The sequence below is a fragment of the Capsella rubella genome, unplaced genomic scaffold (genome assembly GCF_000375325.1).
Source record: "Capsella rubella cultivar Monte Gargano unplaced genomic scaffold, Caprub1_0 scaffold_5, whole genome shotgun sequence".
NCBI classification, from domain to species: domain Eukaryota; kingdom Viridiplantae; phylum Streptophyta; class Magnoliopsida; order Brassicales; family Brassicaceae; genus Capsella; species Capsella rubella.
The window spans coordinates 8515015-8530974 of NW_006238919.1; the positions used below are offsets into that span (position 1 = coordinate 8515015).

Consider the following 15960-nt stretch of genomic DNA (forward strand, 5'->3'; position numbering starts at 1 on the left):
CTGTTTTTGCCGTTTCGTCTTATAAAGTCTGTCCTTTACTCTGTTTTGCATATATGGACTATGGTCAAGACCTAAAAGAGAGAAATTTATTCAACAACAACGCAGCTTATAGATGACTGATGAGAAAAGCTCTATGTTTAACAGAGAATCTATCAGCCATAGCCGAAAACTCGACTACTTTGCTCAATTTGAACCGGAGACTAACGGGTCTCACTCGCTCCGGCGAGAACAGAAACGCTCTCAAGGTCTTCGTCGATGTTCACCGTTGCACAATTCTGAGACCAGACGAGTACAGTGTCTCGTTAGCTATTACTGCAGCTGGGCACCTCCGTGATACCATCTTCGGTGGTCAGGTTCATTGCTATGCAATTCGCTCTGGTTTATTGAGTCACTCTCACGTCTCCAATACGCTTCTCTCGCTATATGAGAGATTAGGGAACTTAGTTTTATTGAAGAAGAAATTCGAAGAGATTAAGGAACCAGATGATTATTCATGGACGACGCTTCTGAGTGCATGTTTTAAGCTTGGGGATATAGAGTATGCTTTTGAGGTGTTTGATAAAATGCCTGAGAGAGATGATGTTGCGGTTTGGAATGCTATGATCACTGGTTGTAAAGAGAGTGGCTATCATGGAACAAGTATCAAGTTGTTTCAAGAAATGCACAAGCTTGGTGTAAGACATGACAAATTTGGCTTTGCTACTGTTTTGAGTATGTGTTACTATGATTGTTTGGATTTTGGCAAGCAGGTACATTCGCTGGTTATAAAAGCTGGATTTTTGGTTGCATCATCTGTTGTGAATGCCCTAATTACAATGTATTTCAATTGCCAACTGGTTTGTGACGCTGGTCTGGTGTTTGAAGAAGCTGATGTTGCTGTTCGTGATCAGGTCACTTTTAATGTTGTTATTGATGGTTTGGCTGGTTTCAAAAGAGAAGATTCTTTGTCAGTGTTTAGACAAATGCTTGAAGCTGGTCTTAGACCAACCGATCTGAGCTTTGTTAGCATAATGAGTTCGTGTTCATGTGTGGCTATGGGGCACCAAGTACATGGATTAGCCATCAAGACAGGGTATCAAGATTATACTTTGGTTAACAATTCCACTATGACAATGTATTCTTCTTTTGAGGATTTTGGTGCTGCTCGTAGGGTTTTCGAGTTATTGGAAGAGAAAGATTTGGTTACTTGGAATACAATGATCTCCAGTTATAACCAAGCGAAAATGGGTGAGTCTGCGATGTCAGTATACAACCGCATGCACAGAATAGGAGTTAAACCGGATGCGTTTACTTTTGGAAGTCTTTTAGCAACCTCTCTAGATTTAGATTCCCTGGAGATGGTTCAAGCGTGTATAATCAAATTCGGACTTAGTTCAAAGATTGAAATTTCCAACGCGTTGATATCTGCCTACTCGAAGAATGGACAGATAGAAAAAGCTGACCTAATATTTGAAAGATCGCCAGGGAAGAATCTAATCTCTTGGAACGCGATAATCTCAGGGTTTTACCATAATGGGTTTCCCTTTGAAGGTTTGGAAAGGTTCTCGTGCTTGATAGAATCAGAGGACCGAATCTTACCTGATGCTTATACTCTCAGTACCCTTGTGAGCATTTGCGTAAGCATTTCATCTTTGATGATCGGAAGTCAAACTCACGCTTACGTCCTCAGACACGGCCATTTCAAGGAAACATTGATAGGTAATGCCCTTATCAACATGTACTCTCAATGTGGGACTATACAAAAATCTCTTGAAGTGTTTAATCAGATGTCTGAAAAAGACGTTGTGTCATGGAACTCTCTGATCTCTGCATACGCGAGACACGGGGAAGGAGAGAGCGCGGTTTCAACCTACAAAACCATGCGAGATAAAGGCGAGGTAGATCCCGATGCAGCCACATTTGCAGCAGTTCTCTCTGCTTGCAGCCACGCCGGTTTAGTCGAAGAGGGGCTCGAAATATTCAACTCAATGGTGGAATATCACGGTCTGATACCGAACACAGATCATTTCTCGTGCTTAGTCGACCTTCTTGGTCGAGCAGGTCACCTCGACAAAGCGGAAAGCTTGGTAAAAATTAGCGAGAAGAGCATAGGTTCTCGTGTGGATGTCTTATGGGCATTGTTTAGCGCTTGTGCTGCCCATGGAGATTTGAAGCTAGGAAAGATGGTTGCAAAGTTACTAATAGAGAAAGAGAAGAACGATCCATCGGTTTACGTTCAACTGTCGAATATTTACGCAGGAGCTGGTTTATGGAAAGAAGCAGAAGAGACTAGAGAAGCCATGAACTCAATTGGAGCTATGAAACAACGAGGTTGCAGCTGGATGAGATTGTGATCAAATTTGGTTTAGTCGTACACGTTAACCGGTTGCTAAAGAAAAGCATAATCATGAGCCTCTTCTTGTAAGAGTGGGGGGTATAATGATGAATGATAAATGATCATCGTATCCTAAAGTGTAGCTGTATTATTTTGATTTAAGAATACAAAGAAAAACACAACTTTTCATCTATTATTACTGACAGTGTAATGTACTGGCATGGCATCATCAACGTATCAAAATCAAAATCAGTATTTTTGGGTCTACTTGTGTCTCTCTCGAAATAAAATCCCGCAGTATCCGTTAGTACCAATCATATTAGTATATATCCTTCTTCAAAATATTTCTCAATTTAGCATTAATAACTCAAGAATGTTTAATCAAAGCCGTAATTAAAAAAAATTAAATACAATTAAGAAACAGTAATTAGTAATCAGGCATAGATTGACTAATCTTACCTTCTTCTTCAATCATCTTCTTCTCAGTAAACCTCAACCATAAACAAACACCAGTAAAACTAATCATCAAGCTCGCGACGCCACTCCCCAATCCAATCCCAACGATGGCCATCACAGACAAACCTTTGCTCTTCATCATCATCTCCTGCAACGGGTAACCGTACAATCCTTTGTTCCCTACGAACGAGCTCGCGTTAAACCTCGGGAAATTCCCCGTGCGATTCGAGAGATACGTCGGAATCTGACCGGAGAGTTTGTTGTTGGAAACGTCGAACGCCGATAGCCTCGCTAAGAGACCTAACTGCTGAGGAATCTGGCCGGAGAACTGGTTATCGTGGAGATCGATCACGTTTAGGTAAGCGCAGAGAGCGAGCTGAGGGGGGATTTCGCCGGAGAGATGGTTAGAGGAGAGGTTTAAAACGGCGAGGTTGACGAGATACTGAATCTCCGGTGGGATTACGCCGGAGATCTGGTTTGAGGATAGATCTAGGGATTGGAGGTTTGTACAGTTGGAGAGAAAGGGAGAGATCGTGCCGCGGAGAGAGAGGTTCGTGAGGGAGAGTTTGTAGATTCTTCCGTTGTTACAGGTAGCTCCGGGGAGGTAAGAGGTGAAGCCGGAGCATGGGTTCGAGAAGACGGAGTTAGTCCAGTTACGGAGATTACTCGCCGGGTCTTCTAAGCTTTGCCGGAGGTTTTTTAAACACGCCTCGTCGTTTGGATCGGCTGTTGTTGGACGCTGTGCCGTTTCGAATGTTAGTAGAATGAGAAGGAGTAACCGGTTGCTAAACCGGTAGCTAAACCGGTGACTCCTCGCCATTTTTGATTTTAGAGAGAGGTTTCGAAAAGGTTGAAGAAGAAGAAGAAAGTGGGAAGTTTCATGTGAGTGTGTTCAACAAAAAAAACGGTTACAAGAAAAAATTGTAGTTGATAGAGGCGCGTGTTAGCAGAAGAGTGAGGTGTTGTTATGCGTAGGATAAGAGGTTGGATTAAAAAGAATTGAATTGATTGTGTTTGGTCTTTGTGTTGGGTCTTTGTGTTGAACTTTAATTATTTGTATAAATGTTTAAGACCAACAACAATCATGATTAAGATCTTAATCATGTCATCCATATTCTTAAGTAAGTGAGATTAGCTGACAATATAAAGTCATGAGTTTTTAGAATTGTTCTTGGTCTTCTTATCAAGTAGCCAATATTTATATAAATAGGAAAAAGGAGAATGATATTGCAGTGGACAGTAGTATGTGCATCTTTATAGTGTGATAGATTCAACTTTTTAAGAATAAATTTTAATTACAATGGTTTTAAAAAGTAAATCATGACATCCATTCACTGATATTTTTTAAAAAACTATATATTTGGTCCAGTAATTGGGAACCATGTGTAGAGAGGCTAGAGAGAGTCATGTACAGTAATTTGAAAAACAAAGTGTATGTAATATTTTAAAAAGCAATTTTCACATAATATTTTGGTAAGGGGGTGGTCCTTCCTATTATTAGTGCGTCACACTCTCTTTTTCACTTTCCATTAACAATCATTAACAAGTTTCACTTTTTATAAACAGTAGTAATCTCTTTGTCTCGAGTGGTTGACATCATGTAATTTGCATATATGTATTAAAAAAAAACTTCGAACAATCGTTTTACTTGTGACTTGTGAGCCCATTTTCAGCCTGTTTATAACTTTTGTAAAGCCCAACTCAATCTCTCGTGCATCGTGTTACTTGTAGAGCTCATGATACAAGTACACGTCTAGAAGACTAGAAATATTTTTATCTTTTTCCTCACATATTGGTTTTTAATCTTCCTACAACGTTCAACCTGTTTATATCAAATGAAACAACAAATAATAAGGCTCAAATATAAGTTGGAGTTATCACTGGTTTAATTATGTTGCTTCCTTGTCTGAAATGTACTCTCTTTGAAAAGCGACGATCTTATAGGTATTACGTATACAAATTATGTATTTGATCATATGTATGGTATGTAATGACTAATGAATGAGACTAAGAAAGTCCCATGCATGCTCTTCTAAAATTTATTTCAGTAATCATAACATTATAACAAGCATGCATGTCACCCTCCTTAATTGTTTGTTTTTGTTTTTTTTTGTTTTTTCACTTGTTCAACGTCTTTATAATGTCTCAATCCCACTCAAAACGTAACGAAATCAAATATAATTCGCCAATCTATCAATCACATAACAAAACCATTAACCATGTCCTCCCACAAAAATAAATTGCTTTTGGCAGCATCATTGCCTCAAGTTTCATCATCATCAATATCAAATAGAGATCATGAATTAGAGATAGACGTAACGTCAAATATTGATAACAAAATGGTGGTACCAATACCATCATTGCTACCTTTGCCACCACCATATCCGTTATCATCAAAACGGTTGGTTAGATCTTCCTCGTCAGTTAAATCGTCGTGTATGATGAAATGGAATAAGACGGATGTTAAGGTACGAGAAGAAGACGATGGTGACGATCCTTTTCTTACTGCGTTGATAAAGTGTTCAAATGATGATGATGATGATGATCCTTTTCTTATTGCGATGAGAAACTGTTCAAATGATATATATATATATATATTGACGATGATAATAAGGTTGTGTCTAAAGGCAAGAAGATTACTCTTAAATCATTAGTTTCTTGCAAAGCTCCTCGTGTTAAAGATTAATTTTGTTCATTCATAGTTTGAGATATCATTTTTAATTCTTGTATTTTAATTACTTCAAATACATATTTTGAATGTGAATGTGGTATGAGTAAAGCATCTTATCACGAACACAAAAAGGTCTTCATCAAGGTCCATCTGTCGTCGAACTACAAGATCATGTAAAAGGTTTCCAAACTCTAAGTAAAATATCTCACAAGTTGTAAATATCAAAATCAGATTTGTATTTACTCTTTTTATCTTCCTTTTCTTCCTTAAAAGCAAAAAGACAAGATAAATGTGGCCCAAAAATATTACATAAAGATATTTAATTTGTTAATGGACAGTGGAAACAAAATTATTTTGGCCAATCTATATGGATGAGTTTAATTGCCTACCCATAACCTCTATTCACTCAAATTTTTATGGGATTAAAGCGTGACATGAGTTTAATTGTCCATAAACTCGAAATATGCGAGTTTATGCTAATAACCCCTAACTTCTCAATCATTCGACTCCCACCAAGCTAAGCTATTACAAACAAAATTTTAAAGTAAAAAGAAAGAGATATTAGATTCATCAGCGGTTGTTTTTAAACTGTGTTGTAGTACAAGTATATGTGAACGACATTTCTTTATCCTTTGAATGATCATCTCAGTCTGTTTATTTTATTTTTTTGATCAAACATCTCAGTCTGTTTTTGTTCACGATTGGTTAAGTGTATATGTCCCTTTTGCACCGTTTAATTCAGTGCATACAAAACCTTAAATATCATATCACAACCATTAAAGCTTACCCTAGAAAAAGTAATAGCAAATGTTTTGGAAATATAGCTTATTGAAACTTTGTTTTGTGACTTTAAAGTTTGGCTAATTATGTTTACAATCAATCCGATTCCTTAGGTCAAATCGTGGACGACAACATTTGAGAAGAACAAAAGTAGGAAAATTAACAATAATAGCATTGATACGTGTCATAATATACACCGTAACCTTTATTTTATGTAAATCAAAGCATGGCCGCATCTTTATTTAGTTTTATAATCCTCAATTTCCCCTCCCATAGACCCATACATTAACACAGAACATATAGGCAAACATTCGTATTTTAATATGCGTTTTCTTAATTATAATATCGTTTGTATTGTTATCAACATGCCTCCATATCTCGTGAAAGGTTAGAGAGAGCCTAAAACTTGCGCTCCTGAACATATATATATATACACAAATTTGTGTCATACATAGAATATATATATATGTGTGTATTAATAATTTAGCTAATTAGGATCTAATCAGGTGTAATTGGTACATGACTAATGGACCTATTTGGTCATCAAACCATCATTATCATCAACCTAACTTGTGTCCCTTCGCCTATATAGCTTAATTTCGTACCATATGCATATAATATATAAGCTTAACAATCGATCTAGTGAAAATTTTGTCATATTATCATCTTATAATCACTAGCTAAGCCTATTCATTATTGTTCTACTGACTTAACTTAGATCGAAGTACATAAAATCATGTCCAAACAAAGCATTAAATCAATTAAGAAAGATTGCCGAGAAGAGAGTCGATCTCTTTACGAGCATTTGAATTCGACCTCTCCTAGTTAGCTTAATCAATACTCAATTAGGACATAGGTCTCGTAATCTATATTTTATACCACGAATTTATTTATCACGATCCCAATTAATTAACCCATCTGTTTTGTCGACATATGCGTCATTTTAATAACTTTCACGGGAATATTATAAAATTTTATCACTATGAAGTTGTAGCATGTAGGATATGAATATTATATAAATTAAATCAAATGTTTGGTATGTGACGTTTTAGAATTTATGCTTGGAAGTTGGAATATGGCTAATTGTGCTGATACATCTAATCGCCTTAACAATGCCCATATAACTTTATATGACGTTCCATATGTTTAACATCACATTCACTATGTCTCTTGAAAATGATAATAAAGTATATATATATTCAACAATTAAAGTTTACAAGACAAGAGCGAAAAGAAAAAACAAGTTGAAAAAGTTTCTCGACCAATTCAGCCAGTAACCCATTTCTTTTGTTAAAAAAATTTAAACACGACATTAATTACTTTATTTATTAATTAGACTGAAACATAGATATAAAAATGCGTAACTTAATTCCCTAACGTACGTTATAAGGATCCATGCATGTTCTTAAATATTTTTTTTTTACAAAGGTGCTCTCGTTTTAGTTTTACTTTTACCCGATCGAAACAACAATTTCGGGAATATCTCATACAGTCATACTATAACATGATTAGTTATAATAGACGGATCCTGTTGGACAGTAACAACAGTACTGTTGTTGTCGCAAGGCCAAGTGGCACAGTTCGTCGAGCTTCGTTCCAGTATCTGACGAAACATCAAAACTTGTCTCATGTTCAACAACTTATCTTGTAGTATACGGTGCTCCAAACGCAGACGATCATTCTCCGTATTAGTTCTTCGGTAATGGTACAAAACGTACCGGAGCTGGTTCGTCAGGTCCTGGTTCTGAGTCTTGAGCTGGTTTAGCTGGATACTCATCTCTTCCAAGTGTTTTTGTTTCTTCTCTCTTGATCGCTTAGCCGATTCCCGGTTCGATAGTTTCCGTTTCTTTTTCCGTTCATCAGTAATATTCTTGGTCGTGGGAGCAACGTCATGAGTTGAAAAACTCGGTATTGGATCATCCAATGATGAGGAGGAGTCAAAGACCGAGAAGAGGTGTGAAATGTCCCATGGGGTGAAACCGGTTTCGAAAGCTGGGACAAAGGTTGCTAGACTCGGTTCAGCTGAGAAAACCGGAGAAATCGTAGACATCATGGTTTTATAATGCTTAACCGGAATACAAAAGAATGATCTCGAAATGTAGAGATGGGGAGAGAGATTAGAAGGAGAAAAGGGAAGAATTGTATCGTTGGAGGCTCATATTTATGGACAGAACTACACAAAGGGTATTTTAGTCATCATAAAGTACATTAGTAAATTAAACTTTTTTCCTTTTAATATAACTCTCCTTTTTTATCTTTTATGAGTTCTTTTTCTTTTATTTACTTTACCTTAAAAAAGAAAAAGAGAAAAACCAAAAATAATTTGAGAAAATGAGTCGCATCAGCCATTAGACAAATTGTTTGGATACGTGTCGATACAGGATTAGATGTAACTCCAATGTAATTTGGAGATCCCATTCCTCAGTTGGAATAACAAAAGATTCAGTGAACTGGTCACTTGAATGAAATTATCATTTAATTGACTATTTAGTAACACTTTTACAATACTCATTTTTCTTGTTTAATCAAAGATTATACTAGAATTGTGGTATATGGGGTATGAACATATTTTGTTGTGTTACAGAACTTGTGTACTGGAGTTTTAAACCAAATGGTCTGTACGTGTTTGCTAATAGATGATCGGTAAAAAAAAAAAAAAAGTTTTATTACATCATGTATTATTATTGTAATATGGTTTTGTTGTTTTTTTGCAACATGTGCAAGTCTAAATCTCGTTACAAAGGTTGACAACGGAATCATATATGTTTTTTATTTTTTTGGGGGTAAGATTCCTTTTTCTTTCCTGGTATATGTAACTGCAAAATATAGTTAGTGAAATCTACGTTCCTGAGACACAATATAAAGTCATTGGACCAACAAAAGATGATAAAGCATCCTATATCTATTGCATCCAATATATAGAACTATATAGTTCTTAATTATATGCATGCATATATACCACAGTATTTTTTAATTTTATTTTTGTTGGTCGGCATACTTTTGTATTTTAAATTCATAATTAATGATGGATTAATATTCATAGGTAGTAAGATATAAAATTATTACTAAAGCTGCAAAAGAAAAGGGACTTGGATCTAATTAGGAAAAGTTATACACCCAAAAGGTTAACTTTAATTTTAAATTCAATTTGATATGATTTTTTAATCGAATGTAATTAATTACGTCTTGTTTTCGAATACATTCTTTCGAAAAGTTGTGGTATATATTTAGTAAATTGACAGTCCTAAGATTTTTCTTTATCTGATATGTAAAGATGGCTTTCAAACTTTCAAGTTTGTTATGGACTATATATATTCGTGTATATGGGTGTAATTAAGTAATTGAAGTGATTCAAGAACTTAGATTTTTCATAGTTTGTATGAATAATGTTATTGTGTCATATGTGTGCTATTAACCAAATAAATATTTATTGACTAAGAAGAACTAATTTTATTGATAATTACAATCATTTTCCTAAAAATTCTATGGAAAAAGAGACTAGAGATAGAGAATATTCTACATGCAATGGTAGTTTTCTTAACAGCAAAGCAGTTTTAAAGAAGCCGTTCCTAAGGAATACAACAAAAAGTTGCAAACAGAAAAAAATAAAAGAAAAAGGAAAAGGAAGAAGCATAGCTTAATTATCAAACTCTTTTCGACTTTATAATGTTTCAAGTTTGTTGGAGATCATGTTCATGTGCACGACCACTTTATCTTTCTCTCATTTCTAAATTAAAAATCAGTTTAAAGTCATTTGCAGCCAATGGTTATAACTACTTTCCTTTAAAGAACTGACAAATGGTCACAACTTACTCATACAATGAATGAAAAAAATGAACACTAGCTAACAACTTTGTTTGGGCAAATAATAGTTTTTTTTTTTTTTTTTGGGCAAACGGCAAATAATAGTTATGTGTTATTCACGAATCAGTGAGGAAAACTATAGGATTTTTTTTTTTGATAAACCCTATCGGCTGATCCGGCCAGCACGAGTAGAAACGCACCGAAGTGTTTCAGAGTGGACTTCTCCCCAAAGGGCCACTATACTATTTATCCCGAGTTTGGAATGCTTTCCGACTAATGCCAGGGGTAGTCAAGCCGCCTGCATTTCTGACTACCAGGTAAACCAATTGGGACAAGGCCCAACTGACATACTTCCCATACAACCATGATTTTTGTTTGCAGGATGGATCGAAGCTGGGTTAGTTCCTTCCAACCTTTTCCCAATTCTCCCTTACTACTGGACCACTGCTGTGCGGGCCAAGGAAAACTATAGTTCTAATGCAGAACAATGTTTTCGGTTCTCTATTTCACTAATTAATAAATCTAAATAAGGAACAAATCTAGATTAAAAGTATGTGTTAGTGTCGTTGTTGTGTCATTGTGCGGATTTGATTCCGTGGACATGGCCAAAAGAAAAACAAAGACTTGAATCTACTGGATTTCTCTAACTTCCTAGGGAAAAAAAATATAAAGTTTGTATTAGAAAACATTTCATCTTGATTCCATAATTGAAGAACGATAACACTTTATATAGAAGTCAGCCGAGCAAAAGAGACAGCAAAGAGCAAATCACTGATAATCTTTTGTGAACATGGTGCTATACAGTTGCTGGAGGAGCTAAAACATACGGCCCATGGTCTTCTAACAAAACGAACATATCTTATCGTTGATTAGTCCAAGATTGTTGAAACATGAAGTAAAATTGCCTATCTAAATGAGTATTAAGTTAGTAACGTATATAAAACATAGATTGCGTACGTTAGGAATGTAATGCACAATTGCACAAGGCCCAATAAATGTATTAGCCCGTATTGAAAACTTAGTGTCATATTCTCCATGTTAGTGGGAGTGTCAAGGCAAAGAGATCGATCATGCTCAAGTGAGCTTATTAGGAGATATATAAAACTGAATATCAAATAGCTCCTACGAGCTTTATTGTACAAAGAAAGTAAACGAGAGAAAACTTAGTTAGTGTCACCAAATCAAATTAATTCTTAGATTAATTTCATAAAATAGGAAAAAGGAGTCTTGCTCAAAATTATAACTCTACTTGCTTGTTTCTAATGACACTGGCTAGTAATGAACTTGTTTGTTTCATAATTCTGGACTTGTGCTATTTGCTTCATTACTCTCCTCATGATATGGAGAAATTATCTTCTTTTATTGATCTGTAGAGACTTTTTTTGTATGTCAAAACTATCCAACTAAGCAAACCACTAAAATATCAAAATGTTGATAAATTTTATTTTCTCAATAAAAGTTCATTATCTCGTTTCAATAAAAGTCTTTAAGATTACGAAACTTATAGACTATAGTCACTATTATCTCTTAGAATAGGTGATATTGACCAATGCATGTGAACGTCTTACTAGTTGTGCCATTTTATGATTCTTGTGTTCACATGCAAGCCGGAATTTTCAGAATGGCAAAACCCTAGTATAATGCCTATGGTGATTGAGGTTTTACCCCACTAGTTCCATTATAAACAAAACTTTACTTTTTCTAATATATACATAAGTAATATTAAAAATGAAAAGTTTGGGGACTACGTAATATAATGCCTATGGTGCTTCAGAATTTTTTTTCTAAGAAGATACATATTTCGTTATAAATAAAAATGGTTTACACTTACTATATATGATTATAACCTATAAACATAGTTTTATGGCAAAAAAAAATGTGAAAATATAATTTCTAATAAAAATTCTTATATAGACGATTTTGACTGTTTTTCTTGAATTTATTGCGGGAGATGTAGAGCAAATGCAAGAAGAAGAAACACGAATGCAAATATCTATTATCTCTAGAAGCCTTTCAAAAAAATGTTCAAAACTTGGCCATCAATACAAATAACTCAAGTTCGTTGATTACATACGCTCTTCTTACGTCGTGTGAGAGAAACCGAATATCAAATCCATGAATTTTCCCATAGCGAAACTTCACATACCAAATTATGTGAACGAGACAAACTGAATATCAAATCCATAAATTTTCCCATAACGAAACTTCACATACCAAATTATGTGGACGATGCGAGTTTCCATTACCAAGTTCGCAAGATCTTACCAAACAAAAAAAATAATAACAAATACACAAAGAAAACACAAGAATGAGTTTATCTATCCCAAAATTGTATTAGGGTATTTCGAAATGTTTCCTCTGTTTTGGAGCGGACCACTTTATCGTTGTCAATGAACTTGAAAATGGTGTGATGAAACATCGAATGCTCGTTGTGTAGCACTTTGCTTTCGTTGCTTATACATTCGCAAACGTGTTTACCTCTTAATGTAAACAAGTCGGAATGGAAATGGTCCGACCAAAATATATATGAATAAAAAGTTATGAAATTGGGGTAAAAACAACCAATACCATTATGTTCTTATTACCTCATTTTGTTTATTTATCTTTACTCCAAATTTAGTAATAAACAGTAAACACCAATCTTAACTGTGTATACTTTAGAATTAGCATAAGAAGCAGCTTCCTCGTGTGAATAAAAACCAAAACCCTTATAGAACCAAATGTGTTTTGTTATCTCTCTTATTGGCGTGTTTTGATGGATGTGTTTGGCGATTATACAATTGTGTCTTGTTATCTGTCTTTCTAAGTAAAACGTTTGCGTAAATGAGGTTGTAGATCTTTTCCCGGACACTCGTTCTCTCACCCTTTCAGTTTAATCGAACTTTCATTTCTTTCTTTACATTCCAAGGTTCAGAGACTAGCTCAGCCTAGGCCATTGCAACCTCAGCATCATATCTTGTTTAAGTACTATCACAATAAGAGATGTTCTAAAATTCTGAATTTAAAATAAAATAAAAAACCCACTCAAGAACGTCCATATATATGGATTTGAAAGTTGGAACTGGTCATACAATATTATCATTGTGACGTTTATGAATTTTATAATTTATAGTATATATTATGAAAAAAAAAAAAAAAAAACTCAATGTCAGTCAGTTTCGAATTTGGGATAAGCATTTATTTTCTTAGCTTTTTTTCATGTGGTTTTAATTGTCTCACGTATACATATTGACCACTGAATATCAAAATCAGTTACATTACTATTTGGAGCGACGTTAAATATTAGTCATCGAAATCAATCTAGAAGACAAAATTAAACGGATATGACATAGTATTAATTAATTAATAATAAGAACTTTCTATTAACTCTTACTAAATTCAACGTACCCTATCTAGAATATTGGAATTTTATCCTTTACTAATCTTAGAATTACATAATGTCTTTCCAAATAGAAAATTAAGTAAGAAAAAGAGCTTATTCAAAATTTGGTAAGAAAAAGTTCTCACGTTTTTTTTTTTGAGAACATGGAAAAAAAATAAAACTCATTCATTATTCACGTCCCAAGAAGAATATATGTTTTTGTTCTTTCTTGGATAAAAACAACGATAATTACGAACAATTTGGGGTTTGGGATCTTGACCGAAGAATGTTTTGATTACTTAATCAAACACCAATTGCCAAAATGAATGCTTTCTTCTTTAACACTTTCGGTTTCGGAATATGAACTTTTTTTTTTTTTGTCAACGAAATATGAACTTCATCGATCTTACTCTATATATAGTATATAGTACTAGCAGTAGACCCGCGCTCCGCGCGGGAGGTTTATAATTTTGTTTCGTTGATTTTTTATTCATATTGTGATATTTTATTATTATTTTTAATTGATTTTCAAAAAATATTATAATTATTTTCTCTTTAACTATTATATTTCAATACTCAAATTTGGATTAAAAGCATTTGATTCAATTTATGAAATCATTTTTTTTTCTTTTTTATCATGTTATAAACTAATATTTCACTTTCATTTTTTTTCCTCTTTATAATTTTAAATATACAATTACATAAATGTTGTTTTAGTCTATCATAAATTTAAATTTTACTTCCATTCTAAAACTCAGTAACATATTTAAAATATTAAATTATGATCAATTTAAAATGAAAGTTGAATTATATTATTATCACTGATAAAAAAATTAAAGTATTGTTTTTCTTATTTTAACATTTCATTTTTTTTACATAATTTATTTTTATTTATATAAATTTTCTATTAATTAAATAAGTAACATAAATATGTACTAAATAAATGTTTTAAATTTATTTTAATGTTTAAACAAAAATGTGGCTTAGCTGGATGCATATGTGACATCATGAGAAGAGAGAAAAAGCTAACTTTATATATATAGATAACATATTTTTGGTTTTAAAGACGAATATATTCATTATTTATCTAAAACATGAATAATAACTTATTTTAAAGCCGCCTGGATAAACAAATGTTTCATCTTTATCGTACTTCTACTACGTACCGACTGATCACTTAATGATCTCATAAAAACACATATGAGATGTGATAAGAAAAGAATCAAATCGAAATCGTCAACGACGTCAAGTTAATATGTTTACGATAGGTGTGATGTATGCATAAATGTGAATGGAATTAAAATAATTCACTATATATGTTTGAAAAGTGTAAGACGACTTTGCTAACCTCTTTATCTATTCCCTATTCTTTTGACCAGAATATTTTTTCATAATGCATGCCTTATTATGATTCCAATGCGCGTATTTTTCTACATTTTTGTCACATATTTTTTTTTTTTTTTATAAAGATTGGCTAGCTAGAAGAAATTTATATGTTACTATGAATTAACTTTTTAAAAAAGAAAATGCAAGTATGTCATCTCTTCCTTAATTACTACATATATATTGCATGCAAAAAAATGGTGACCAAAAAGATTAATAAATTTGTCCTAAACTCGTAATGTGACGTGGAATGACGTTTATATTTCCAGGGCGTTCTAGAATACGTTAGAACTTAAATCGACTCTATCAACTGTTTTTGATAAAAAAAAATGGTTGGTTTGGTGTAGTTACAATTTACAAACAAGTATTCGTCAAAGATTATTATATGATCAGTTTATTTTTTTATTTTTCACAAGTCTCTCATTGCCCATTCAGCTGCACGTGAGAATCATTAGGTGAATCGTTATGTCCACCACCAAAGCTTCTTCAAGCCTTCGACAAAATTGATTTCTTTTTATGACACACATTTATCGATTTCGACATTATATTATACATCTTAGGTCAGCTATAAATTTACACATATATTACATGCAAAACTAAATTAAAGCTTTTGTTCGCATTAAAACAAACTATAACTCTATAAGCAAAAAAAGTGGAAAACAGGAAAGCAATTCAACTTCTGATAAAAAAACCACTAAAACAAACTCTTAAAACAAAAACTACCAATGTTGTAATGGTTGTCAAACCAAACTTTTCATATCTATGATATTTGCATTTTAGCAAAAAAAACTCTATAAGCAAATATATTATATGTTGATAACTTTAGCGGCGAAAAGATAATTTTAAAACCACTCATTATTTAATTAAATTTTTTTTCTTTTGAAAAATTAAATAAAAACAAAAAAAATTTATCATCCCATGGCCACCTTTTTTTTTCCCTCGATCACATGATATTTTGTTTTTGCTTTTTTGAGCAATCATTCACATTTCACACAACAACATCAAATAATTTAAGTAGGGCCATAAAATAATATGACACGGCAGGAATAAAAAGAACATTTTTTTGGATATAATTAACAACTAATTACAATTAGTTTGAGCGATATATATGAATCGTTTTATGGTGTGTCAGAAAACTTTATGCTTTACAAGTTTATATGGTTCACATTTGGCAGCAGCTCGATCGCTATT

At 33.4% G+C, this 15960-nt stretch overlaps 3 protein-coding genes across 5 annotated transcripts; 1 reads left to right on the forward strand and 2 right to left on the reverse strand.

Annotated features, from left to right (window-relative positions):
• The first annotated feature begins 38 nt into the window (after nucleotides 1–38).
• LOC17887376 (pentatricopeptide repeat-containing protein At3g49740) lies at nucleotides 39–2513 on the forward strand. Of its 3 annotated transcripts, none has more exons than XM_023782417.1 (2): nucleotides 39–1072; nucleotides 1151–2513. In XM_023782417.1, the coding sequence occupies exons 1-2, from the start codon at nucleotides 120–122 to the stop codon at nucleotides 2331–2333; spliced, it is 2136 nt and encodes a 711-aa protein (XP_023638185.1). In that variant the 5' UTR covers nucleotides 39–119; the 3' UTR covers nucleotides 2334–2513. The 3 variants fall into 3 exon arrangements, with proteins under 3 accessions (XP_023638185.1, XP_023638184.1, XP_006292792.1); XM_023782416.1 differs by having other exon boundaries at nucleotides 39–674; nucleotides 750–2513; XM_006292730.2 differs by having other exon boundaries at nucleotides 39–2513.
• Nucleotides 2514–2646: 133 nt separating this feature from the next.
• LOC17886786 (inactive LRR receptor-like serine/threonine-protein kinase BIR2) lies at nucleotides 2647–3897 on the reverse strand. The gene has a single exon (XM_006291571.2). The coding sequence runs from the start codon at nucleotides 3588–3590 to the stop codon at nucleotides 2742–2744; it is 849 nt and encodes a 282-aa protein (XP_006291633.1). The 5' UTR covers nucleotides 3591–3897; the 3' UTR covers nucleotides 2647–2741.
• Nucleotides 3898–7564: 3667 nt separating this feature from the next.
• Nucleotides 7565–8325, reverse strand: LOC17886839 (basic leucine zipper 4). Its single transcript, XM_006292325.2, has one exon. The coding sequence runs from the start codon at nucleotides 8272–8274 to the stop codon at nucleotides 7714–7716; it is 561 nt and encodes a 186-aa protein (XP_006292387.1). The 5' UTR covers nucleotides 8275–8325; the 3' UTR covers nucleotides 7565–7713.
• Nucleotides 8326–15960: the final 7635 nt, after the last annotated feature.

Bases quoted from the DNA above. Each gene is read 5' to 3' on its own strand.
- LOC17887376 (XM_006292730.2), top strand. From the start codon at position 120: ATGAGAAAAGCTCTATGTTTAACAGAGAATCTATCAGCCATAGCCGAA.
- LOC17886786 (XM_006291571.2), bottom strand. From the start codon at position 3,590: ATGGCGAGGAGTCACCGGTTTAGCTACCGGTTTAGCAACCGGTTACTC.
- LOC17886839 (XM_006292325.2), bottom strand. From the start codon at position 8,274: ATGATGTCTACGATTTCTCCGGTTTTCTCAGCTGAACCGAGTCTAGCA.